Source organism: Chelmon rostratus, chromosome 17 (genome assembly GCF_017976325.1).
Source record: "Chelmon rostratus isolate fCheRos1 chromosome 17, fCheRos1.pri, whole genome shotgun sequence".
Lineage (NCBI taxonomy): Eukaryota > Metazoa > Chordata > Actinopteri > Chaetodontiformes > Chaetodontidae > Chelmon > Chelmon rostratus.
The window spans coordinates 22,099,490-22,126,131 of NC_055674.1; the positions used below are offsets into that span (position 1 = coordinate 22,099,490).

A 26,642-nucleotide genomic window follows, 5' to 3' on the forward strand; every position below is an offset into this window, starting at 1 on the left:
CATTTAAAATATTCTTAGTGTATTTGGGATTGTGCTGCTTTGAGAAGAGTCGTCGGGGCTTTCGACAGTTCGTGCGTTTGCGAGAGGAAGCTACAGCCCTCAATACTGTCTGATTATAACCTAGAACTAAAGCGGGCTCTCAACACAGGCTCCAAAATTGCTCTTGCAAGCCGCCATGGTTCTCTCAGGCTCTCTCTCCGGCGTGGTGTGTGTTAAAATGTTCGGTGTGTTTACGCAGAGAGAGAGAGAGTTCACAGCGAGGTCGCGCCGTGCAACTGGAACCAGGAGGGGAGAGCGCGGGCCTCCTTTCCCTCCGAATATTAAAAATAATAATATAGCATCAGTAGTAGAAATTCTAATAGCAAGTGAGAGTGTGCTGAGTGGCCTTCAGACTCAACAGGACGCACATGTAGATTTTTATAAAGATCAGGAACTGGGGAGTTTAGCAGAGGATATTTTAGGGAGGGCGAGGAGCCCCGAGTGGAAAAAACAGAAGTGCGGTGATCAATCTTTCTCTCCCTGCAAAGAGCCTGACAGCAGCCCCTCTCTCTCCCTAAATAACAAGGAAACCTCCAGTCCTCCTCTCTCTCTCCCTTTAGTTCCACTATTCTAATGCTTTATTTTGATTTTTTCCCCACTTATTTTGCGCGCAGGAAAATACGCGCGCAACGTGCAAAAATATTTTATCTGTTCAGAAAAAAATAAACGACTCAGATCCCAGGAACAAATGGACAAAAAATATTTAGCTCGCACCCCCGTCTCCCACTCTTTCCCATGCCATCCGGGCTCGCCCCTTGCCTCTGAAAAAGAGGCAGAAAAAGCAGAAATGTGTGTGGGAGTGAGGGCCATTGAGCGCAGTTGAAAGCGCAGGCAGTGAGTAGGCCGAGGCTGCATGAACACACTGAGGCTCACACACCAGCTGCTGGCTGATCACATTATACTGGCTGCTTTCCTTCCACTCATTTCGTCACCATTTTTAAAAACATGCATTTTTCGTAAAATTCGGGGAATTTATTGGGAGCTTTGGTGGAGAGCAGAAGCTGTTTTTTCATGCTCGTCGTTACATGGGAAGCGTGGATTGGTCGACTGAAGATGAGGATTTGTGACTTTCTGTTTTAGTTTCTCATATTTTACCCAGCGGTCAGTCCTTCTGTTTTAGGGTTACTCGTAATGGTAGAGCGAAACAGTAATTTTCCCCTCTAGTAACAATTGATCTTAATTTTGTCAAATTTAATATGCAGTTACTAATGATTGATATTTGAGATTTGGCTGGTCCTAGACCTGTTTCCTTTAAAAAAAAAAAAAAAAGAAATAAGATAAGAAAAGAAAACTTCAGATGTAACAATTTATGAATTATTGTCCCTCATTCTGTTTAGTGTACTGAGGAAAAATGACCAGGATTTTTAAAATGTTCGATCAATGGTACGTTTGTTTATTATTATTATTATTATTATTATTATTATTATTATTATTATTATTACTACTACTACTACTACTATATTTGTTTTTTACTACACTTTAGTCAAACGGATAGCTACTGCATGATAAAACAAACCCTCTGTTCACATCTGGCAGATAACTTGTGAATAATATGTGCTGTAAAAATCCCAACCTTGCTGATTGGCAGTTGTGATTTTGGGACTGTGTGTGTGCCCGGCAGTGTAACTGTACTGTTTTCAGCTGTGACTGCGTTGCTGAAGCCGAGCCGAGCTCTCCGTCTGTTTTTATGAGGCAATAAATTAGATCCAATCTCTGCTTATTGGTGTTTTTATTGTCTGTTAGTCCAACGGAGATGTAAAGGGAAGTACGGCCATTATTTATGGAAGCCTGATTTATGTCCCAAGTTTTATGCTGCTCTCAGGCCTCTAAGCACAAGCGCGTGCGAGAGAGAGAGAGAGAGAGAGAGAGAGAGCGAGAGCACGAGAGAAGTGAGGTGGGGGTTAGAGACCACGTGACCGGGCCAAGGCGCAGGCCTCCGGGTTTTTTTTTTTTAGTCATAAACATCAACACAGGACACTCAGAGAGCGCGAGGATCCGCATGTGTGAGTGAAAAAGAGCAAGCACGAGATAAGAATGATGAAAAGAGAAAATGTGAAGCTGAAACATCTGAGCTGTCATCTCTGCTTTGGTTTCCCCAATTGCTATTCCCCTCAGAACAAAGCGATCAACAGTCAATCAAAATTGTGACATTTTTAAATAGTCAATCATGGGATTAGTTGAACAGTAAAAAAGTCAAAATGCTCTATGAGTTTCTGTATGGTCAGGCTAAGCCTTCCCAGACATCTGTTAGGGAACAGTAGCCTATAGAGTGATATGTAACTCCAACCATCTGCTGGACTGTCCGCTTCTCCAGCTCTGGCATGGGACCATAAACTATTCGTATTAAAAATCTTTAAGTCAAGGTCCACCCACTATGTTTCTCCAGAGCTTTCAATCACACCTCAAACTCTTGTAGAAGTCAGACACTTGTGTTCTACAGAAGCGGCTCCAAAACACACCGAACTTAACTGTGATTCTTGGAATAAAGTGCAGAGGAACAGATTTTCCTCACATTAAAAGTTCACAGGTCTGATGGGCTATCAGTGTCTTGCTCAAAGACACTGGAGCAGCATGGGTCGAATGTTTGGGGGGTTGTACCTGTGCTGCCTTGCTGCCACTTTGCCACTCCAACAGTTCAACATGAAAACTTTATCAGTTTAAAATCATGACCTAAATTTATTTTTCTGAAAACTGTATCTTATTACAGCGTAGAAATTGACTGTCACATGCAATTGGTAGAGTTGCTATCAACGCTGGATACCTAAATATCGAGACTAGTTCTAAGTGAGTTTGAGCTTTACTGCTACTGCAGACATTACTAATAGTTTAGAGTTGTCAGACAAAAACAACAGAGCTGAAGTCGATGCTTCCCCCTCAAAGAGATGTCTCCAAGACAAAAACAAATCAAGCAGCAACAGGTATCAGGTTTTAGTGCAGGAATAGCTCTCTGATCTGACCGTAGACCTGCACAGGGATGCAGCCCAGGATCTGATAGCATCAGTGGATCAGTGGTGCTGGTCAATGGTGGTAAATGAAGAGCAGTGACCAGAAAAACAACAAGTGACCACCTTCCTCCTGTCTCGTTTGTAAAGCACAGGAGACTGGAAGCAGATTCGAGGTTTTCTTAAAGGTTTAAGATGTTTTTTTCTTTTATTTCTGACATGTTACACATGGCTCTAAGCTTCAGATTGAATTATTGTGAAAGTTTTGATGGCAGTGATGCCAAGCTTTAGCCTGAGGTACTGACCCCATACTCAGTACTGGCATCAGTGTCCCGCCATCCCTCAACCAGAGACGTGCTGTTAGAAAGAAGTCACACCAACACTTCAGCCATCACTTAACGATTGAATATATGCGATCATCAGACCAGTTGCTCTGTTTACAAATGACAAAACATCTATGCAAAATGATTTGTGCAAGATTTAAACAGTTGTTCCTACTTTGAAATGGTTTAGGTAAAATAATCTTGAGGCGTGCTCTGCTCTTCACTGTCTTTGAGGTCAGCTGATTCTAAAGGATTTAGCAGCTTGAAAGGTATTTTACAACAATGTGTCATCATTCAAAGTTGATAATCAGCATAAATATACACCACCTCAGAACATGACGTATTATAAAAGTTTGTTGAGCTCTAATCCTGGCGTGCAATTATTTGCATATTTTCATAGTTTATGAATTTTGCCACAGCTGGCACCCAAGAGGAACCCAGCAGTGCAAAGGGTTGTTTGCTTGTTTCCATGACAGTCAATACAGTCGTTGTTGGCATTTTTCCCCCTGACTGTAACGCTGTCTAACAAAGTGTCACTGCCCTTTCAGATATAACTCTCTGGGTTTTTGTGATGATGAGATTTTAATAATTATTCACCCAAACTCCATGAATGTTCTTCTCTCCTGAGAATCACTGACTGACGCCGATAGCTCTGAATAACATAACATTTTATTAAAGAATTGTTCGACAGACAACTCTCTCAACAATGAAAGAAAAAGGAGCTACAAAGGACAAAGAAAGAAGTCGTTTTCTCCAAAAAGACTCATTCTTTTTTCCAGCTAATAGTTTGTCTAAATTTTCTGACTATGCACGGATGGGTCACCAATCCCCATCCTTGCCTTTTTCCCTGTACAAGCCAAGACATTTATGTACAAGGGTCATTATAGGAACATAAAAACTACTTATTTTCTTCTAAAATACAATAACTAAAAAATGTAACTTCAGTACAATGGACAAGAAGAAACACAATGTTGTTTTTTTTTTTTTTCGTAACAGGTAAATACTAAAAAAGTACAGTATTTTTTCTCGATATAAATACATGAAGGATAAATAATAATACAAAACAGAAAGTCTTTTTAAACTGGCTATAACAAATAAATATTTATATATGAATGTTCACTTGAACACACATTGGCGAAAGACGCTTTGATTGGAGGGCCTTCCGTCTTCAAAATAAGATTTTATTATTATTTTTTTTACCTTTAACCATCAAAATGTAAACTCTAAGTGCAACAATGATGCCCAGATGTGAAAAGCGTGTGTAAATCTGCACTTTTAAAAACCACACAACAGGCTTATTTCCAGAACAGTCCAGAGTGTAGCAGGGGTCAACCACACACACAGCTTGTGTTCAGCTTTGGACGCTGGCTGAACCAGGCTGCAATGGTCTCGTGTGTGTTAACCCAAACTGCCTTCAATGACAGTTCAAGCAAATAAACCCAGCTGTTTTCAAAATGTGTGATACACATCAGCTCAGATTTCTGGGACATGCATTTTTGTTCAAATATATACCCTGTATCCACGTTAAAAGTCAAGATATGTGAGAACAAAACAAAACAATATAAAATGTGGACTTTAACACATTGGTGTCCGCTAATGTAAGTGAACCCTTCCAAAGTGAGAGAGAGGAGGGCAATGACTTACCCAAACATAAATAAATAGTGTTCTCCACTCTTATTATTACCCTGTGTCGATGATGTGCTAAAATAAGAACATTAAAAATTTCTCTTCCATGTCCTCTCGTGTGTTTGTTTGAAGATGTCAACAGCTGGGCTAACCTGGCTGTGGATGCATGTCAACGAAAGGAAGCTAGCTTAGCGTTGCTGTGCATGTGTGTATGAGGGAGTGACTAGCTAACATAGCTTAGCACAGCCTTTGAGCTTATAGCTTCTTAAACCCTGTTAGAGTGATGGGAGGGGGAAAGCATTTGTGGTGATGGATGTGTGCGTGCGTGCGTGTGTGTGTGTATGCGTGTGTGTGTTGGGTAAGGGGTGGTCTGTGGCGGATTGTGAGAAATTTTTGCCTCCTTTAGAAGCCATGTGCTGCTGCCACAGACAGGAGACAGAGGGTTAGTAGTGATTCAGTCTGGACGGACAGAGACGGGAACGGCACGAGGCAAAAAGAGACAGTGAAGGGGAAGACTGTCCAGTGGTTTTTATGTGCTTCGTGGAACGAGGGGAACAGAGGAAGACTAGTTCCTCCAGCTCCAGCCATATATTTCTGTTCTCTCTCTCTCTCTCCGGCTGATGTAAAGGCAGAGCCCTCCACATAGCTCAGCTCGGCTGACAACAACATGTGTTGCCTGGAGGGGGAGAGAGCTCAGTGTCATAAATCTAACCACCTCGTTAACTGCCCATTAAAATCTCAACTATTTCATTTACCAGGCGGGAGAGCTGTTTGTATATGTGTGTGTCTTAGGGGGGAGATTTTATTATCAAAGTACAATTTTAAACCACATCCTAGCTCTAACAGAGCCATTACAGGCTTTTTTACAACATGCTAGCCTAACTACTTCTGCAATTTGCTCCACCCACACCAAAAATGTTTGGAAAAGTCCAGTAATGCATTAGGAATCCTTTTATGACTAGCAAATAATAATTCTGGGATTATTTTAATGATTTAAATGCAACACATTATACGGAGAGATTTTCCTTTCATTTTAAACTTTTTTTTTTTTTGGTTTTTGATAAAAACGTTTAATCAAACCTGACATCTCATCTTCAGACATCAGCTGTGTTTGAACACAATAGTCCATATTCCAGTCATCAGATTGACTGTGTAGAATATCAGTCTACTGAATACTGACTAAACAATGGTGCGCACCATAGATCCTGTTATGCCATACAGCTGCCAATATGTCTCTGCACCAGTGCCACAAGATGAGCTTCACTGTCCCTGGGGGGACGTGGGAGACAATTGACAGTACACCTCAGCTCCCACGCTTACAATATGCTTCACTGCCCTGGGACCAAGAAATACACTCAGAGTAGAGGGTACATGTCTTTAAAAAGGTTCATGGTAACATGTGTAAACATGGATAAAATGAAAAATAAATCACTGATAATGTGTTTGACAATAATAAGATGTTCTGAACGTGTAAGTTTAACTAACTATTTTTTGGGGGGCAGTTAACAAACTGATAATGCACTGTTAAATGGTTTAAACATTTTGGTTTCCTTTTGTTCCTGTATGAGGATGGAAGGTTTCAGTAGTAGAAAGTCAGTAAGTTTGGTCCTATCTCAAAAAATCCTTGGAAAGGTTTTGGCAACTACCATTGATGTCAGTACTTTTGCAGGGCAGAGATGTACCTTTTATTGACTGACTTTTGGCAACATGAATGGTTTGGGTCCATAACTGCGCCTTGATAATAGGCACAGGCTTCGCCTCTTGTAAATCAAATTATCTGCATTTTTAAGGTAACAGTAAAAGCTCCAGTCCTAATCAAACTTGAAGAGCTATTGATTAAGGCAGTGAAAACAGGGTGGGGCTAGGCATCGCCAAACACTGATGTGGCTACAGAGCACAGGACAAACCACTGGATGGCTCCTGTCTGTCTCGTTCTGTCTCTCCTGCCGTCCCGTTGCAGCAGTAGAGTCTCCACATGTTAGTTAGTCTGTTAGTGAGTCACGTCGTGTTACTTGTTCTGTGTCATATTCACTAGTTCCTACGTTGTCATTTTGTTCCAAACCTGCTACAGGTGAGTGAGCTTGGGTGCTTCCTGGATTCTGCCCTGAGTCGAGGTGTGGTGCGCTGACAGCTCGGTGTACGTTGGGTGTGTGGGTGGGTCACAGGGACCCGGAGGGCCCCCTCCACCCACATGGTGCTGGTTGGCGGCCGACATGGGCCCCGTGCCATTGTAGTCCATGGTTTGGTGGTGGGGAGGCGTGGGGCCGAGGTGGTTTAGCCCATACATGGAGGGCCCTGAGCCAGGCATGGGTTCCACATAGCTGCCACCCCCCACGTAGACTGGACTGGCCTGCATGTTGGTTGGAGTCCCATAGCCAGCGCTGTTGGCCTGCACTAGGCTGTGGTGGGGATGGGGGTCACCGTAGTCCTGGTCTGGGGTGCCATACTTCTGCTGGGGGGGACAGCCCTTCATTGGGACATTGGAGTAGGCAGTGGACATGGAGTAAGACACTCCCTGGTGGGGCTTGCCAAAGGATGGCGGAGATGGGACGTCGTAACCTGCCCCCCCTCCCATGGGGTGCATTGAGTTGAGGAAGCTGGAGGAGGACTGCATGGTCAGGGGTGGGGAGCCAGTCGGTGAGGGCCCTCCAGAGCTGGAGCTCAGGCCCTTGGACTTCTGGTCCTTCTTGTACTTCATGCGTCGGTTCTGGAACCAGATCTTGATCTGCCGCTCGGACAGGTTGAGCAGGTTGGCCATCTCCACGCGGCGCGGCCGGCACAGGTAACGGTTGAAGTGGAACTCCTTCTCCAGCTCAACTAGCTGGGCGCTGGTGTACGCCGTGCGAGCCCGCTTGGATGACGCCGACGACCCGCTGGTAGGACTCTTCTCCCCGCTGCTACCACTCTCTGCTCCTCCTGACACTGAGGAGAGGAGAGAAAACATCACACAGAGAAGGACCAGGTGAGAAAAACAGAGGGAAACTGAAATGAAGAAAAAACTATGGGCCCAAATAACCCTAGAAAACAAAGAGGTTGAAATTGGGAGAAACGTTCAAAAAGGAAGGAAACAGTGGCAATGAGAAAAGAAAGAGACAGAAAGAGGTAAAAAGATGATGAAATGAAAACTGAGAGAGCCAGAGACGAAGAGAGAATCAAACACAATCAAGCTGCATGCTGGTGGAAATTGAAAGCATTCAGGTTCTTAATAAAGCAGAGGGGGGTCCGGGCATGCCGGCTGAATTATCCCTTGATATTAGTTGTCAACACTTCATAACAGTGGCAGTTATTAAGAGACGGAGGCCCCGGCGCTGGCCGAGGGCAGCTAAATTGCATCTTGACTGGAAAGACAAACCCCCCACAGCAACAGCAGCTGCAGCACAACGATTACAGCAGGAACCGAGGCTGATCTGTACTCACTTCAATCAGCTCGCCAAGAAAAGTCAAACTTCTAACCACATTTATTAGATAGTTAGACTGACTGCTAATATAGCTGTAAGGTATTGAGAGACTTGCTCCACACTAGTGGAAACATGCTACCTGGTGCATTGTTAGTCAATCTTAGTGACTGCAAGTGATAACTGTAAATACTTGATTTGATTGCTGATGAGTATCCTTCATCCTTTCAATCAGTTCTGCTAAAAACTGTTTGCAGGAGGCTTCACATCATTTGTTTACAACCACATGTCATTTCTTTATCAGTCAAATGCATGGTCAGACAAAAACAGCCTGGCTGATCAGAAGAGGATTCTAGAGCCAACCTCACACATGTGCTTTTACTGTAACAAATAGGAAAGAAGAAATAATGACTACATTGCAAAATAACCTGTAAAATAGGTTTTTAAGTTCTAAATTCAGGCAGCTTGCATTAGAAATGAGAATCTCTTTTTTCTCATTTTCCAAACTACTGCCATTCTTAGCAGTACTGCCACCACTGTGAGAAGGCAAAAAACTTTTAGTTAGACTACAGTTCACCACAGCTTCAGGTGTATTTCTTCAACAATGGCCATTAGTTCCATTGGTTATGATGACAACACGGTCACCAAAGTCACTGCTGAGCTCTTCAAACATCAATAAAAACTGGTCCAACAGAGAATGAGTGCTCGTGCCATCAGACAGGTTGTAAACAAGCTGACAGATAAGCTAGTTTATCCACACTGTGTTACCAGTTTATCACGTACAGCCAGCTCAAACTAGTCTCGCAATCGATCCTCCATTCATGACCGTTCTAATGTCCAGCTTTTGTTGTAGCTGTTTGAGAGAGGTGTTGATTCAACCGCATGACTTTCTTGGTGGATGCTCTTTGTGTCATACTGAGGGTTGTTTCTAACATTATGTCCAACCAGACTTATATTAGTAAGGGGAGAGTAAATAATAGAAACACAGCTATAAAAATTAATCATGTTATATTCTTAAGCTGTCTTTAGAATTGAGATGTTTAGCGTGAACATGTCAATAACTCCGGCAGCATTTGAACCCAGAAATTCTGAAGCTGTCAAAACAAGTTGGAGATGCTGGTTTGCTGCTGAAGTAGGTTAACTTAAACAGCAACAGATGATACTTTGCTAGCTCTGGGCTGTTGTTTTTTATCATCTTGATTTTATACCATACTAAACACTAGTGCAGACAATAGTGCCACTTCCATCTCTCTCTGTGAGTAAATGCCAAATACACCTCTGTTATGAAAATGCTACGATGTGTCTATGTGCATGCTTGCGATGTGCTCATGCAAACAACTGCTGATGCAGTACAGTTCACTGCAAGAGCTGAGATCCTATCTCTCCATAATTGTATCTGTCTGAACAGTCTAAACAGTTGACTCCAGTGTTTATTTCTATGGACGGTGTCAGACAGATGAGAGAGGTAACCATCACATCATCTGTCTCACAGAGCGGTGACATTCTGGAAATGATTGTTTCAAATTCTCATCAATAAACAGTCTAATCTCTTCTCAACTCTTTGCCCAGTCAACTGAAAGCTTTTTGAATACAAATATGAGACTCATATTCATTATGGCAGAACATATTTTCTCTCATTGATAACTACCAATTCAAATAACATATCTGCCTGTCTGTTATCACATGCAGATGATATTGAAATTTATCACCCTCTTGTATTTTTTCCCCACTTGCTAATGTCTTCCCTTTCAAACGTCTGCACGTCATTCTCCCTCTCTGTGAAATTCTATTCATCTGTTATCGTACATGACATTTAAATTCAGCCTGTTAATATCTTCCTCCTTGCACTGGCTTCCCAAGGAGGTGCAAAGAGGAGAGGAGGAGGAGGAGAGAGGAGGCAAGAGAGGGGAGGGAGGAGAGCAATCAGAGCACAAATAATAACCAGAGGGTGGAGAGCAAGGAGAGGGGGAGGAGGTGCCAGAGAGGAGGAGAAGGTAAGTGAGTGCAGGAAGGTGTGCAGTCTATTGGCTGCAGGTCTGTGCCAGCTGGTTAGCTTGACTGTACTGTGACCGACTCAACTGTTACTATATCGAGCCCATGACTGCTCAGTTGTCATTGATAAGAAAATCAGCTTAAAGACAAATTGCGATGGAAGTTTCTCTACTGAGTCCATTTTTAGGTCCTTTTGCTTAATATTTGACTCTGAATACCTATCAAACACCAAATATCTCTCTCTGTTCTCCTTTTCTCCTCAACATCTAACTCTTTTCAGATTTTATACCTTTCTCTTCTTAAACTTTCCCAGCTCAGTTTCAGGTGGTTTGAGATGAGTTTTTTGTTGAACAACACTGCATCCACCCACCCAGTTCTTCTGTGCAGCATCTCTAGCTAAAGCGGTGGTTACCAGATACACTCAGGTATTAATGTAGACCTCTGTAGACACATGAAGGTTCTAACCCTGGTGACCTATTGTGATGATAAGTCTCCCAGAAGTCACAGCACCTGGCTGTTGCTCTCCAGGAAACAACACAAAGGGATGAGCTAAGATAATCGCCTCCTGACTCCAGCTCTGCACTTAACACACAGTGTGACACACAAAGCAGTCTTCATCGAACTATTGAAAAGAAAGCACAAATTTGTATTCAAAGATGTGTTTAGGATCTTCATTTGTTGAATACAAACATCCATGTATCATTTGTACACAACAGAAAAATAACTGAATTTTCTTTTCCTACAAGTAAGAATATGAATTTGATTTGCCAAAAATCTACATTTCCTTGCTGCTTTTAACCTTTTTACTTACTCCTCTATGTTGCAGGTATATTTGTCACACGACCATGCCTCTGACCTCTGATGTCTTACAATTCACTGCTTGCCATATTTAGGGATGTTTAGGTTCTCCTGAGCACTCAGCAGCTACTGATAAATAATAGCCAGCTTGACTAGTTGCCTGTGGTCATTTTCCTGTCTGACCCAACGCCTGTGGAAACCTGTTTTGCTATAATAGTCTGAGAAACCCTTTAAATCCCCTGGGGATCTGGGGCTTGAAAGAGGATGGCGATAAGAGAGGTGAGGAAAGAGGGATGTGGTGATGGGAAGGAGAAGGCGAGACAATAGGAACAAAGACGCTAATGAGGAAGGAAAATGAAGGGAGAGAGAAGTATAAGGAGGACAGAAGGAGCTGAGGAATGGAGTAATGAGGAAGAGAAGGAGAGAGACTGGTGTAGGAGGAATAATTATTCTGCTGGGCCATGTGGTTTCTGTGGTACTATGGGGAGGGGATCAAAGCAAAGACAGACAGAGAGACAGAGACAGGTGTAATCTAACACACCATTGCCAGAGTTGTTGCTGGGTGAACAGTTTTTCTGCTTGGTCGTCTGCCGACACTCTTTCATCCAGGGAAAGATCTGCTTGGCCAAGGTCGGGTTGGGGGGCAGCGAGGAGGAGGAGGACGATGTGGAGGACGATATGGAGGAGGAAGAATTAGACGACTTATTGGGGCCTGATTTAGAGACTGAGGAGGCCCCAGCACTGCCACCCGGCTGCTGAGCCCCGCTATTACCGTTGCTGGGGTTGGGGGGCAGTGGAGGGGACACCTGCGAGCCAGGGTGGTGCTCAGGCGGCAGGCTGGGCCGCATGCAGCTGCCATTCAGCTCCTTGGTCTTGGCTAGCTGCTGCTGCTGCTGGTGGCTGCTATTACTGCCCAGCGACTGTAATGAGCAGGCAGAGCGCTGGTACGAATCCACATCCAGATGGGTCGCCGACTGGAAGGCCGGCTGGTGGTGGGACACTGGGACCGGGGCATCGTAGCCCCCAAAGCCGTTGGCAGCTGCTGCCGCTGCCGCCCCCTGCACCTGGTAGGACGAGTAGCCACCGAAAAGCGTCGAGGAGTTGTCGTAGTATGTTGTCTTCTGCATTTCTGAGAGAAGTGGCGGCGTCTTGTGCTCCGGTCCTTATTGAGAGCCACTGCCGGAAGACCATTTGGTACCGGGGGTCACGTGACGGTGTCTCTCCAACGGTCCCCTGCAATCTGACCTAAAAGGTTAGGAGAGGCAGAATAAAGAAATAAGAGAGATAAATCCATCTTCCTGCAATGAAAGGCACCATGACATGAATAGAAACCACTGCTTTTCTTTTCTCACCCCCCCCCCCCTTTCCCTCCCCCTCCCCTCTGAGCCCAGTGCACAGCCTGCAGATGCTCTGATGGAGGGGGCACAAGGAGGGCAAACTGTGTTCCCTCTCTGTACTCTCTCACACACACACACATGAAAAGATGCATACACTTATTCACTTATTAATGTTGAATTTCCACATGTCACCTCAAGCACGTGTAATTAAGCATATTTATTGTTATTATTATTAAGTATCATTTATTGAGGTGTGAGAGCTTTTTTTAATATTAATAATGGTAGAGGTTGTAGAATTATTAGTAGTTATTTGTGTTATTCAGCAATTATTCTCATTTTTTAGCAGTCTATCCAAGTATGAGGATGATGCTTCACCTTTGAATCTAAGAAAAAAACGGAATAAAATCGCTGTTCAGTATTGTTTTCACTATTACTTATTACTACATGCCGTGTTTTTCGACTTGTTCGATAAGTTCATTTAATTTGGAATTATGTTCTTGTAATAAAAGACTACCCCCTCGTGTCTGGTGTTATTCAGGCTGAACGAGGCATTTTGTTGTGTAATGGCGGCAGTAAGTGTGGCCTGCATATATTTTCTGTCGTGACTGATGTAGGTAGCCTATTTCTGTCAACCTCTGCCTTACGCACGATTTACTGTATTCCGCCTGCTCGGCTGTTACCTCACTCATCCCCACTCACAGGAGTCTGTCTCCAGGAGCGATCATTGCTGCTGAATAACAGCCTGCTCTTGCATCACAGCACATTTGTTTTAACAGGCCGGAAGAACATACACGGAGAGACATACACATTACTGCGCATTATGAAGGTTTTTAGTAACAAAGAAAAGCGAATTAACGAAGGTGAGACATTTAAAGCAAATCTCTCTGTTCCTTGGAAATATCTCTCAATGTATTATTTTTGAATTTTTAGACCGGTGTTAGATTTAAAGATATAAATAATTTTCCAGACGCTTCTATTTTTATATTTTCAATATGGCGAATCTATAGGATTATAAAACAAATACACAAACAAAACACTGGGATTTAGGTCTAAACAAAAGAGCCAACGATAGATAGATAGATAGATAGATAGATAGATAGATAGATAGATAGATAGATAGAATCACCGGAAGAAGCTTCACGCGTTACTTATTCATTAGGGTCGGGTGGCCAGAGTGCTCTATCATGGCCCCTTAAGGGAAAAAGAGAGGCAGAAGAAAGAGCAGTGTGAGCCCCCATAGACTCCCTATCTTGCGCTCACCGCTGGGGTGGGCCTGTGGCCGCGAGAGGCCGACTTGTCAGGCGCGAGAGAGCACCTGGCATTCATTTCTCCTCTGGAGATAAAATGTTGAACGGGGAGACGTGGAGGTGAAGCGGCTCTGCTTCCTCTGTCATCAAGACACAAAGTCAGCCTCTGTATGCTGCTGCAGCTAACTACTGAGGCTCACCAGCTCCACGACGCCAGAGATTCATTCCCAGGGTTAATACCAACAGCAGCGCGCACAGACATTACGCAGCCACCAGTTCTATTTAACAGTGCTAGAAAGCTGAAGCTCCGTGTGTGTTTGTCGGCCTGTTGACCGACCTCATTACTGATAAATGCAGAAAAACAAAAAAGAATGGCTAAAGCGCGTGCGAAAATAACGTGACACGTTAGATATGAAGCGTGCGCTACAAAAAGCCACGATGAAAGAAATCATCAGTCGTCTGGGGCCTGCTTGTGTGGCTACATGACACATGTAATTCATGTAGACTATATGGGTACAATTTTTAACGCCTGTAGCACACAAGGCCTAGATGGTGATTCCCAGAATAAATAAATGCGATCGCTAAAAACAGCAACAAAAAAAAAAAAAAAAAAAAAAAAAAAAAAAAGAGAGAGAGAGAACTAATAAATAAATCCCATTTCAGAAACGAATATTTTCATTATGGAGTAAAAACTGCGCTAACATAGAGTAATTCCTTTTAAAATATTACTATTATTCTTTTCTTCTCTATTCTTTCTTTTTTTTTTGACCACACGGTCCAGCCCTAATCCAGCTCTCAGCACGTCACACATGTCAGCCATTTATCTTTCTAGTAGACAAGCTGGAATCCTAATTATTTACTCTGAGGAATAGTCCCAAAGAGGGAGAGAGAGGGAGAGAGGCCGTGGCAGTGAGTGTAGGAGGAATATGTTATTAAATCATATTGCTGTTTCGCCATTAAACGGGACACGTAATGTCTCTGCCCCTGGCTTGTAGGTCTACAGCTTAATACAATCACCAACTTTACTAGACGCCTCCCTGAATAATCCACTTACAGTGACATAGAAACAGCCACCCAAACAAAAACATGAGAGAGAGAGAGAGAGAGTGTGTGTGTGTGTGGGAGAGAGAGAGAGAGAGAGAGAGAGAGAGAGAGAGAGAGAGAGAGAGAGAGAGAGAGAGAGAGAGAGAGAGAGAGAGAGGTCGGCCTTGGTGTCCAGTGTCTGTGTTTTATCCTGGGATATAAAATTACAAATGGCGCCTGCCATGAAGAGCTATGCAGGCAGGGAGACACAGAGAGAATGCATTAACTTGGACAATCCACGTATTCCTTATCCCATTAACAGACAGAGAGAGAGAGAGGGGGGGCAAATTTTATGGAGCCGAGCCCACAAACAATAAACGATTGGCCTGATCAGAGCTATTGTTGCTATGTTCATGGCCTCCATTTGGGTTGAAATCACCAAACAGTGAAGCCTCCATGAGTGAATAAAATGACAGAATTTAAACATCTTAAGAACTGGGCTAAATAAATGTCAGATATTATCAAAAGAAGGAAAGGGAGGGCCGCGAGGAGGCAACGCCAGGTAGATGTGGATCATCCATAATAGAAAAATGGTCGGCCATTGCTTTGTAAATAAATAGCCATAAGTGAGGACAAGACATGGACAGAAAAGGAGAAGAAATGAGAGGAGGGGGGAAATACAGAAAGATAAAGGACAGAGATGGAAGGCCGAAAGAAGAAGGGGGGCTGCTTGCGGCGGGGAGCTACGGCAGCTTAAAGCATTGTGAACTCTTCTTGAACCGGGATTGAAGTCATACGGGCCATAAATCACTGAGCCAGCCACTCCGCCGCTCACAAACTGCACCGCGGACAAACACACTCTGTATTTCTGGTTTGTTGTTGAGCTCGTGCATCACCGGCCGGCCTGCCCGCCCGCCGGGGATGCTCCTTACCTTCCTTAGCACCGGTGGTCCCGGTCCAGTCGGGCACGGACCCAGTAACACCGCATCACAGTTTAGTCCTCGCGCACGTTCGCTGGGTAATCAATAACAATAATAAATAATTAAATAAATAACGAATCCGCTCGCTTTCGCTCCCGTTTTCCTCTCCTCCTCCTCCTCTCGTCTTCTCTCCGCAAACCCGCTGCTCCTCTGGTGCTGTCTCGAGACTAGCACGGCTGCCTGCGACCACCACAACAACACCTCCCGGAGCCAGCGGCGGCGGCGGAGCGGGCTGCGCGAGGGCGGCGAACCCAGCACCGTGTGGCATGAACGGCTGGCGGAGGAGAGCCGAGCGGACCCGAGACGTCGGTGGGGTGGGAGGGGGGAGGCTCGATACGGGCAGAATTAACGGACAGGCTTGGTATAAGCTACAGGCAGGCTAGCTAGCGCGCGAGCTGAACGAGCTTACCGGGAGCCTGCCTGCTGCCTGCTCGCGCCCCCCACCCCCCCTCCACCTCCACCCTCCGCCCCAGCACCAGCGCTGCCTGCACCGCCGCCGGCTGATAACAATGGCCTCAAAATTCTTTCCCTTTTAGCCTCTTACACAGCCAGCCAGTCACCCAGCCAGCCAGAGAGCCAGTCAGTCAGTCAGCCTCCGAGGAGCAAGTCCGGCACAACATGTCACCCCATCGCATTTTGGGGTGGCTGTTTGTCCTTCTCTTTAATTCCTCCTCTTCTTCTTCCTCTCTACTGTCTCTCCGGGTCTCTCTCCCACCGCGTCTTGGGTCTGTGCTCCCGCCTCGCCTCGGTCTCTGGGAGGCTATAGTAGGTGGTGGTCTTACTCCACACGGCTAGCAGCTGCAGTAAGAGCCTGTAGTAGCAGCAGCGGTGGTGGTGGTGTCCTAGTAAGTATTCTCACTCTGTTGTTGACAAGCAGATCGGGTATCAGCACCGCTCACCGGGTTGTAACGGAGGAAATAACCATCAGGCAGCTCGGCGTCACTCACAGATTATGCTAATTTAACTGGCTGGAAGTGAGACGCACATTTAACCCTACAACCAGGTGCGGAGGCTACTTCACGGACCCTCATCTAACACCGCTACAGCCCAGCCAGCAACCGCTATTCTCCCCAGGTTATATTTAGCGTTGGCTAATAATAAAACAAACAAGTCTCAGCTTTCATTTGTGGAACTCTTATTTTGCCTTTTAAAAAAATTCATCTATCTTTACCCTTTGCTTCCTTTTCTAATCACCAGGCTATATGCTAGTAGGCCAAAACATCTTACACTGGACTCTTGTTGGCTGTGATATTGTGGAGGATGGACCAGGGTGATCAGGATGAGGACAGAGAACAGCCATACACAAGATCAGCCATAGTTTGATGCTAGCTGTTGGACCATTTTAAAGATAGCAGCACATTTGCTTAGCCGGGATCATACAAATTAAAATTATATATGCTAGCGTCAACAAATGACAGATGTAGGATACAAATTACACAACAGCCTAATAAATAAACTACAATACCAGTCTCAGAAGCTGCACTAGTGTTGCACATCCTCATCTGACAGACTAGCTATCACAGACATGTTGTGGAGGGATAGACAGGCTAAAGCAAACAGCTGAGAGCACCATTCAGCTCTTATTTCACACCACCTTCACTGTGTGCACATGTCTCTGCTGAATGGCAATGTTAAGGCCCATGCATCAAATATCTCCTTAATGGCTGATGGTATTTATATTTTCATGTTTTTATCCATCTTTACGCCCAGTTAAATTGCCACTAGAACTGAAAATAAAGCATTTATTTGAGAGTGGAAAAATCAGTTGAACAGCCAGATCCAACTTCAGTGAGTGGAGATATGTAGATTAGATGCTTACTGCTCTTTTGGGAGGAATGACTTCATTTACACTGCAGGTTACTCATCGTTCAGCCGTTTGGGGCAATTTGGTGAATTAATATTTGGAGACATTTTGCAGCAACATGAGAAAACTGCTGCTCCCTTTTTTCCCTCACCCTACTTTTCCAGGAAGTGAGATTTTTTTTAAATCATTGTTTTTACACAGCCCCTCCTGCAGTTCATACCATGTCTCCCTGTAGAAACTAGACACTTCTGTATTGTTAAGATTTCAACACCTCGTCTCCCCCCGCTGCTGCTTATGCACAGAAAAAGGTAAATGAAAAGAAGAGGAAGGAGACTGACATACAAGGCCCGGACAGCAGGAACAATGAAAGAAATGAAGAGAGGGGTGAAAGGAATGATGTGTGCAGCTCCAACAGCGCTGTGTGGCAGCAAGAGAAGCTCAGGCCTTAAATTCTCCACTTCCAGGTCTTTTTAAAGAAAGAAAACAAGCGAGTCTGAGTTCTTCCCTGTGTTTTGATTGTAGCACTCATGGGAGGAAGAGGAGAGTGAAGTGCAGCAACGTTTAAAGAAAGAGGTGAAGCTGGCTAAAAAAAGCTCAGAAGAGTGGCAAGAAAGCCCAGAAGGAAAGAGACACAGACAGGCGAGAGCAAAATGGAAATGAAAATATGAAGGTGTCTTACGATGTTTTCATACCCCCCTCCGCCACTAACACACCTACACACTATCTCTCTCTCTCCCTCTCTGTCTCCAGAGCTCTCTCTCCCACTTCTCTCTATTTTTATTATTCAGGACGCTACCCCTGTCGTTTATGGCTACGTAAGATTTATGAGTTTTCTCGCACCCAGGAGCGTGTGTGTGCGCGCCTGTGTGTGTGTGCGCGCCAGTGTGTGTGTGTGTGTGTGTGTGTGTGTGTGTGTGTGTGTGTGTGTGTAAACAGCCCAACTTTAAAACAGATAGCATTCGCTGTGGGCTGCTGCAATGAGAGGATGAGCTCCGTGTAGGTGGAAGGTGGGAGCCTGAAATGTGTCCATCTGCAACTTTTCCTTCACACCAGCCTTTGTGCGGACTGAATGATCTGCTGCTGCTGAAAAAGCTCTTTACTCATTAACCAAACCACTAATCAGCGAATTTTTTTTGTCTGTCTGTCTTTTTTTTTCTTTTCCACTGAGCAACAGTGTGCATGTGGAGAAAGACGCAAAGCGGAGCACATGTATGTATTGACTTGTAAGAGCACGCCGGCGCTTGTAAAGGATGGCAGTTATTCTTTATTTTCCTTGGATGGCAGACACGCATCGACGGCTCCGTGTTTCGGATCGAGTCACGGATATTGAGTTTCACAGCTGAAACTCTCAGCCTTGCAGAAGCATGGAAGTCCTCTCTCCATTTCCCCCCCCTTTTCCCCCAGGACTTCAGACATGTAGGCCACTGAGGATGACACAAAGGAATTTCCTCCGACTACGGGATTAAAATCATATTTTACCCACAGTTGTATTGTCAAGGATAAAGTATTATCAAAAATTAAGGAAGAAGAATTATTTGTAAAGTTTGTTTCTTTATGTGGACTAAATGAAAACAACTTGAACTGTGAGCTATTTAATGCTGCTGTTACTTTCCTTGCTGTTGTTGTTCCTGGTTGTGTTAGCATTAGTGTCATTATCGCAGTTACAACGCGCTGTTTTAATAACGATGGACTGACCCTGCTGTGTGTAACCCGCGGCCATCACACTGCCCTTCACACCTCTGGGTTATAGCTATTACATTAGCACGTGTCATTACATTAGCTATAATACACCGTTCACACACACACACACACACACACACACACACACACACACACACACACACACACACACACACACACACACATTTCGCACGCCTTCGGCTCCACTTTTCTACAAATTTGAGTGGATTTTTAAATGATGTTATATTAAATAAACCGTCAGCAACAAAATCACCAACATCTTCCTGCACAGTTTCCACATTCATTCAACTGCGTTCAATATGGCGTCATCGACATTTAAAAGCAGGCTACAAAATAATGATAATACTAATACTAATAAGAATTATTATTATTACTATTGCTATTATTATAAGAAAAAAACATAGCACAAAAAGAAAAACAAACATTTTTTTAAATACTTTGTCCTGATCACCGCAGATATTTTAAAAGGCGGGATGAACAGATTTAATTGTCTGTACTTGGAGAATTCAGAATAAAAGCGCATAAATGGTCTAACGTGCAATTAGGAGTTTTTTTTTTTTTAACGAAATTGCCACATTGTGTACGGTCTAAATATGTGGCCATGGATTGCACTGCAAATACACACACTGAAAGCCTCGTTCAAACCGCGCACAGCACCACAAAGAGTAAAGTAAAACAGGACTCACCGAAAGATTTCCGCTTATTTCCCGATGCGTCGGTGGAAGAAAACGGCTTCCAGAAAGCTCCTAAGAACTGCAGGATAAAGGGGGAAAGGGAGAGAGAAGGAGAGATAGAGGGAGGGGAAAATATGGGAAAGAAAGAGATGGAGATATGGAATCAAAAGGTCTTGGTAAAATCCGATACAGTGCACAGACCTCTTGTAGTCTAATCGAACGGCTGGGACAGGAGCCGCCGCTGACAGGTACTGCTGACCTGGAATTATTCCCGGTGAAATCCCGGAATAAAAGTAATAAGAGGCTGGGAGTGATCCGAGATCTTATTGATTCTGGTTATCATATTACACATCCTAACAGGAAAACATGGTTTATCTACCATGTTTTCCTGTGCTTTAAAGCCGGAGGAAATCTCTGAGATGGGCTGCACTCTGTTGGAAAAGTCTTAAACATTTAACGAGGGAAAGTGGCGCTCCTTCCCATGACAGAAAGACTCGAAATTATTATAAAATTATCCATAATTCCAGATTAGATTTTAGACCAATAAAAGTAATAGTGAAACGACACGTCTGTCCTCGAGGATGTAATGCTTAAAAGCAGAGAAAAAATAATAAGAGAAATAATTTGAGAACGTTAATACATAAATTGGTACATTAATAATATATCAAGTACCAGGAGCTCCGACAAAAATAGAGTCAGTATCTAAAATAGAAAGGAATTACATGGGGTGCGTCTAAATCCTGATCCCATTAATCTAAATGGAAATTATCATAAAAACATCATTTACAGCCTAGTGTGAAAATTCAACTTTAACACATATTAACTATTTGCATTAACAAATCTAGAACAGTCGCAATAAGAATGACTTCTAAAAAAAAAAAAAAAAAAAAAGAAAGTTGGAAATGTGTTTCGAAATGGCCCGACAAGGAGAAAGAAGAGAGAGAGAGAAGCAAACGAGGAGGAGAAGCGGCCCCATAAGGCGAACAGCTGTTTCCCAGCGGCTCCACATCCACGTAGCCCATAAATAACTTCAGCATCACTCCGAGAGAAAACACACATCCCGGACAACACTTAGTGTTATGGCCCGGGTGTTGAGCACCCAAAAAGGGCGCACTCATCCCGGCCGACCGGGCGGACACTCAGCGGCAGCTATCCATCCAGCCGCTGCAGCAGGCGGTGGGAAGCATCGTTTAAAGGTGGATAGTGTAATAGTAGAATCGGATCCAGGACGGCAGGATGAGGAGCTGTCCGTGTTGCAGCATATGCTGCTGCTGTATATTATTAAAGCGCTGGAATAAAATCTGCGGCCCGCGCTGCTTCTGTTTCTGCTCCTGACAGCTTCTCCCAAACACATAAATCAAAGGCAAGCTCCCCCGAGCTCCCCGTACCAGCCTACACCACCACCACCACCACCACCACCATCATCATCATCACCACCATCACCACTACCTCTACTACTACTATAAACTTATTTTTTGTGTCCGTCCATGCACTCACGCACAGCTGTGGCTGCCGTCCGTCCCCATCGCAGCAGCAGCAGCAGCAGCAGCCGGGTTTCCTCCCTGTGTCCCCCCCCCTCAGCCCCGAGGGTTAGTCGGAAATTAGGAGCCACGGAGCAGGAGTGGACTAGTCTAAAGTTGCCCAGAAAGTGATGCAGGGGCCGACTAGCTTAGCCAGCTAGCCTATAGGCCGAGACAAAGGGAGGAGGCCGCCTCCACAGCCCCAGAACAGCTGATGAGCCAAATTTTGAGTGGATGAGGAGGCAGAGGGAGAGAGGGGGACTTCGTATGAAATCAGTGCTCCTGATGGATATCCAAATAAAATAATGTCGCGCAGAGTGTTTCTCTCAGGTTGGCTGCAGTGAAAGCTTGACATTAAGGATGGAGCAGTGGCAGAAACAGCAGCAACATCCGTGGACGCAACAAAGGGCCTGCCTGTGCATAATTTAATACCATGTGTTTAAAGGTTTAGACTCCTGGGAGGCCACAGGATGAATGGGTGGATAGGAAAAAAAACTCAAATTGTCATACATTTACTCCAGTGGAGCAGTTTTGTGAGATAGGTAGCCTACCTGAGATGTTGTATTTGAACTTAATAAACTGCTTTTACCTGAATCCTGCAGTTCCTTTGCAGGCTGCTCTCCTGTGTACTGATCTCTTAAAATATACAATGATAGACCTTAAAGTATCCAGCCAGTGGTGTGAATAACATGGTAACTTTATTTACAGCTAAATGCATCTGTGAGATAAACACTCTGAAAGGGAAGCATTTTTAAATGAGTGCTTTGGCTTTAAATCCTCTGTGCTTCTTACAGCTAACACTAGTTTTCTTAAAATTTTGAGGACATTTTCCGCTGCATTTTTTCCCCCTTTTTGAATTGGTGGGGGAGGTGTATTTGTACTTATACAGCTATTTCTGTGAGAACTAATGTGAGATTCAGACCTTTTTGACTGTTCCGGACTTTCGGGGCTTCAGACTTAGTTTTAAGGGTTCGGTTAAAATGAGGTTCAGGTTGGGGTTGGGGCAAGGTTTGGACTTAGTGTTGTTGAGTGTCCTCACAGGAATGTGTGTGTGTGTTTGGGGGAGTGGGTGTGTGTGTGGGGGTGTTATGATGTTGATGGATGGATGGATTGATGTTGCTGCTTTTCTGTTGCATCTTCATTTTTTTTTTTTTTAAGTCTCACATGAGCTAAACAAACTTTATCTCTTCACTCTGCTCTTATCTCTGCCTGGTCTGGTGGAGCTATCACCATCCAGCCTAAGCTCTCTCTCTCTCTCGCTCTCTCTCTCTCTCACACACACACACACACACACACACACACACACACACACACACAAACGCAAACACACACACACACACACACACACACATATGCTGCAGAACAGCTTTATTTCCCGTGTTTATTAAAGTCTGCCTGCTATATAAATAAACAGCTGTGGTATTTCCAGATTAACTTGATCTAAAAGTTTAATGTAGAGTTTTTCATTGTCTACTTGTGTGACCTTAAACAACAAGAACAAAAAAGTACCCTGTGGTATTAACACAGGAGCTGAAAGCTCCCATGAAGCACACACACTGTGATATATTGGTGCACAGCTCTCCAAAAGTGACCTTTGACCTGGAGGAGCAATAGCTCACTTCTTTAATGATCAACCCATGGGCCCGACAATCCCATTTTCATGAACTATTTTATGATTCAATCCTTAAACCAGTAAGCTTTTAAAAGACAGCATTTAAATGCAGGAAATACATTTTAACTGTCATGGGATTGTTTTTGTCACTGTTGATGTGAAACTACAGACAGCTGGTAACAGGCTAACAGAAAACAAAACTGTGAGTCCTGAAAATAATCTCTACCAACTCCAACACAAAAGTGTATAGACATTAAGTGTAAGATTTATTCATTAACAACAGGTTAATTGTTTTCTGCTTGGCTGAAATGCAATGTTTTATATTGTGTATCCTATTTCTGGGTTTGACTGACTTAACTGCAACATCAGTGGGCTTCTGGCCTCTTACATTCTTCTTAAATGATGTCCATGGCTAGAATCTCATCTTGTTTGGAGGATTTATCTGGTTTCTTTTCCCAGAAGCTGAACTCCCTGCTTTGGTCTCACTTCAGTACATAGCACATGTGCTTTTTAGACACACACATTTTAAACACAGATGTTTACATATTAGTAGTCTGACATCATGTGACAATTTTGTTTTACCTGCGCCTTTTCTCTCACAGTAGATTTTACAAGTTTGGTTACTAGTTTGGTTTTACATTACTTTCACACTAAAACCCATTTATCAAAACCCAGCTTTTGTTCAAATAGTACATGCGCTTTCAACTAACTTTTTGGTTAATAGTTGAATCCATTTTCTCTAAAATAACAACAATAAAAACGTGTACAATACCTGTGCTTAATTGTGTGTCTCTAGAGATTTTGACCTTTTTGGGCCACCAGAGCACCCACCGCCATCACCATCGGATTCCCCAAAGAACAGTAAATATCCATGCTTCTTTTGCCAAAGGGACATTTTTCATCAAGTCCATTTGAAGCTTTCCTTGAAGTGCAATGAGGTTGAACGGTCATGCAGAAGCATCACTAACACCACGCCAAAGCCACACCAAATGGGCAAGCAACGACAGACTGCAACACATTTCATCTCTTCCCCTCCTCCATTGGGCAGATGACACACAAGTTTCAACACTGTTTTTCAGGGCAAGATAATGAGACGAACTGAGAGAGACACATTGCATGTTCCTTCCAGTTCGTTTAATTAAAGTGTGCCCACGCACAGTTACCTATACCCAGTTATCAGTTAGGTATGCCTGTACATATCAAAGCAACAGGAAACAAACAGCTTCTATACGCTGACAGTTTAGTAGCTTTATTTTGAAATGTACAACCTACAACACAACCATATCTATTCATTCTTCTTTTCTGTTGTTGCATTATAAAGGTTTGTGGAATGAACTGACGTGCATTCATGAGGAACACTGTGAGTACAGATTGCAGGCTACTCATTTCACAACCAGTCTAAATTACATAACCTCCATGGGTGTGTATGACCATATTTCTAAAGACTGCCATTTCTCAGTTACATCTAACAGCTTTACATCTGTTGTACACCAGAGTGAGAACTGAGGCATGTCACAAGAAATGCCACCGTCTGCTGTAACGATATGCAGCCCCTTATTTTGTGAACAAAATCTGACCAAATCGTCTACTTATAAAGTCTGTTGCTCTCGGCTGTCGACAAATAACTGAGCCTCATCCTGTGTACAAAAGAGCTATTTGAATCCTGTTTAAGCAACAGGCTTCTGCAGAAGGGGACAAATCAATTCATGTCCTCCGAAGAGTTTGCAGGGATCATGCACAAATTTACCTCCAATCAGAGCTGAACTTAGACTTCAACAAATCACAAACAGGAAGTGGACTGGCTTAGAGGCTGATGTCTTTTGGCTTCTTCCTCTTTGAAATCAAAATGATTTATTTGCACCAAATTGCTATTCACTAGCAAAAATCAAATCTCCCTTTAATGGAAACCTCTTTTTTCAGGTCTTGTTGAGTCAACCAAGCCATTTTTGACCAGATATGATCAAAACCTAACTTAAGACACACTCACTTCACTTACTCAAAACCTGTTACATTCTATTGTCTTATCTTGTCTTAAATTGCAGCAAATCTTATCCATGTCCCTCCTCCTCTCTTGCTGCAGGCAGGGTCACCCATCTCACTGAAGGGCTCGCCCCTGTGTCCCCAACAGTCCTGAATCAGAAACTCATGTCATCAGCGCCTTCCTTTGACAGAGAGTTAATCTTTATCAGAGATGCTAATCTTTAACCTCCAACTCAAAGAAAGCCCTGATGCTGAGAGAGAGAGAGAGAGAGAGAGAGAGAGAGAGAGAGAGAGAGAGAGAGAGAGAGGGTGAGCGTGGTTGGGGGTGGTTTAGAGGAAGGTGGGGTGTGGGGGTCACATTGCCCTTTCTGTTCCTGGGCCATGAAAAGTGCCAAGCTCACCAAGTCTGTCAGGCATTGGAAGAACAGGGATGAATGTGACTGCCTGTGTGTGTGTGTGTGTGTGCTCAGAGTGGTAGATAAAAATCGCAAAAGGAAAGGTTTGTAGAGGTTTCATTTCTGGCTGGGCACCAATGTCAAAATAAAGTTCAGAAATGGTATTCAAATATTAAATTCAAAGCTTAGCCTGTGTCAGCATGTTTTGTTCTATCACCTAAATGCTGACATGTTTTCCAAAACTTCAAGCGGTTTCTGAAATATGCACCAGTACCAAAGAGTAGATCTGGTTTGCATGTTCTATATTAAAAGCTTATATTGATTAGTATTGAAAAAAGTGTACTGGTATAGTGATTTGAAGGTTTAGCACAGTGTTAGTCACAACACACTGTGCTGTAAATAAAGCAGGCCTGTCAGTTTAAGGCACAGTAAAATTTAATATGTTTAATTCTCAGATTGTATTTAGAACAGTGGGAAGTTACCCATGTTAGTAATGACTTACACTGCAGGCCCATGCACAGTTCCTCTGGTTTCTGTGTATTCCTGAGGGTTGCAGCAGGATGGTTGCTGCTTGTGGCTGACCTCTGAAAGCCACTTCAGTGCAATGACTGAGCATCTTTTTCAGGGATTTTGTCATTGTGTATCCAGTTGTCTGACCGACGCTGGATGTTGAATTTCAGGACATACAGCAACTGTGGCTGCCTGTTGGTCAGAAATGACAGTTTCCTGCAGTCTTCCCAGGGACTCAGAGCACTCAGTGATATGCATCTGTAGTAATTTGTGGTTTGGCATTGCCTTAAAAATGGATTTTCCCAAGTTGTTATTGTATAGCTTTGAGGCCTCATTACACTGAGTGTTGAACAACCTGCACCAGTACAACAGGCCTGTATCTATTTCCTAACAACATGCTCCTCTTATGACACATGGATCAGAAAAAGAAGTCAGTGATTGTAATATAATCAGGCCACTTGGCCCAGCAGCAGACAGGCCTGCCATTAAGCCTGTTACAGCAGGAGAAAGCGGCTGCATGGATCTCAGCCAGACCTGTCAGCCTTTATACACTATGACAGCATTAGCTGTTGCTGCTTGCCCCCACTATTTTACTCTGATTGGTGTTTTGCCCATAGTTTGTCAGTGATGCATGAAAAAATCAATTAAATCACGGCTGTGTTGGAGTCGCTGTGGGTTTTTTCGTGACTTTAAAGCCTCAATACCCGGAAGTGAGCAAAAAACCACCAAGGTCAAGCAACCCTC

The 26,642-nt window shown here is 43.8% G+C and overlaps 1 protein-coding gene across 4 annotated transcripts in view; it reads right to left on the reverse strand.

Annotated features, from left to right (window-relative positions):
- Positions 1-5,956: 5,956 nt before the first annotated feature.
- The window catches only part of hoxb3a (homeobox B3a), a 39,331-nt gene continuing 18,645 nt past the window's right edge, over positions 5,957-26,642 (reverse strand). For 2 of the 4 annotated variants that reach the window (XM_041958004.1, XM_041958002.1), the window contains exons 2-4: positions 19,894-19,960; positions 11,657-12,360; positions 5,957-7,852 (exon numbers count right to left, since the gene is read on the reverse strand). In XM_041958004.1, the coding sequence (XP_041813938.1) occupies positions 6,996-7,852; positions 11,657-12,242 (1,443 nt within the window). In that variant the 5' untranslated portion in view covers positions 12,243-12,360; positions 19,894-19,960 and the 3' untranslated portion in view covers positions 5,957-6,995. Of the gene's footprint in view, positions 7,853-11,656; positions 12,361-15,654; positions 16,086-19,893; positions 19,961-21,382; positions 21,436-26,642 lie in introns of those variants that run through there. The other 2 variants (XM_041958005.1, XM_041958003.1) reach the window with 2 other exon arrangements.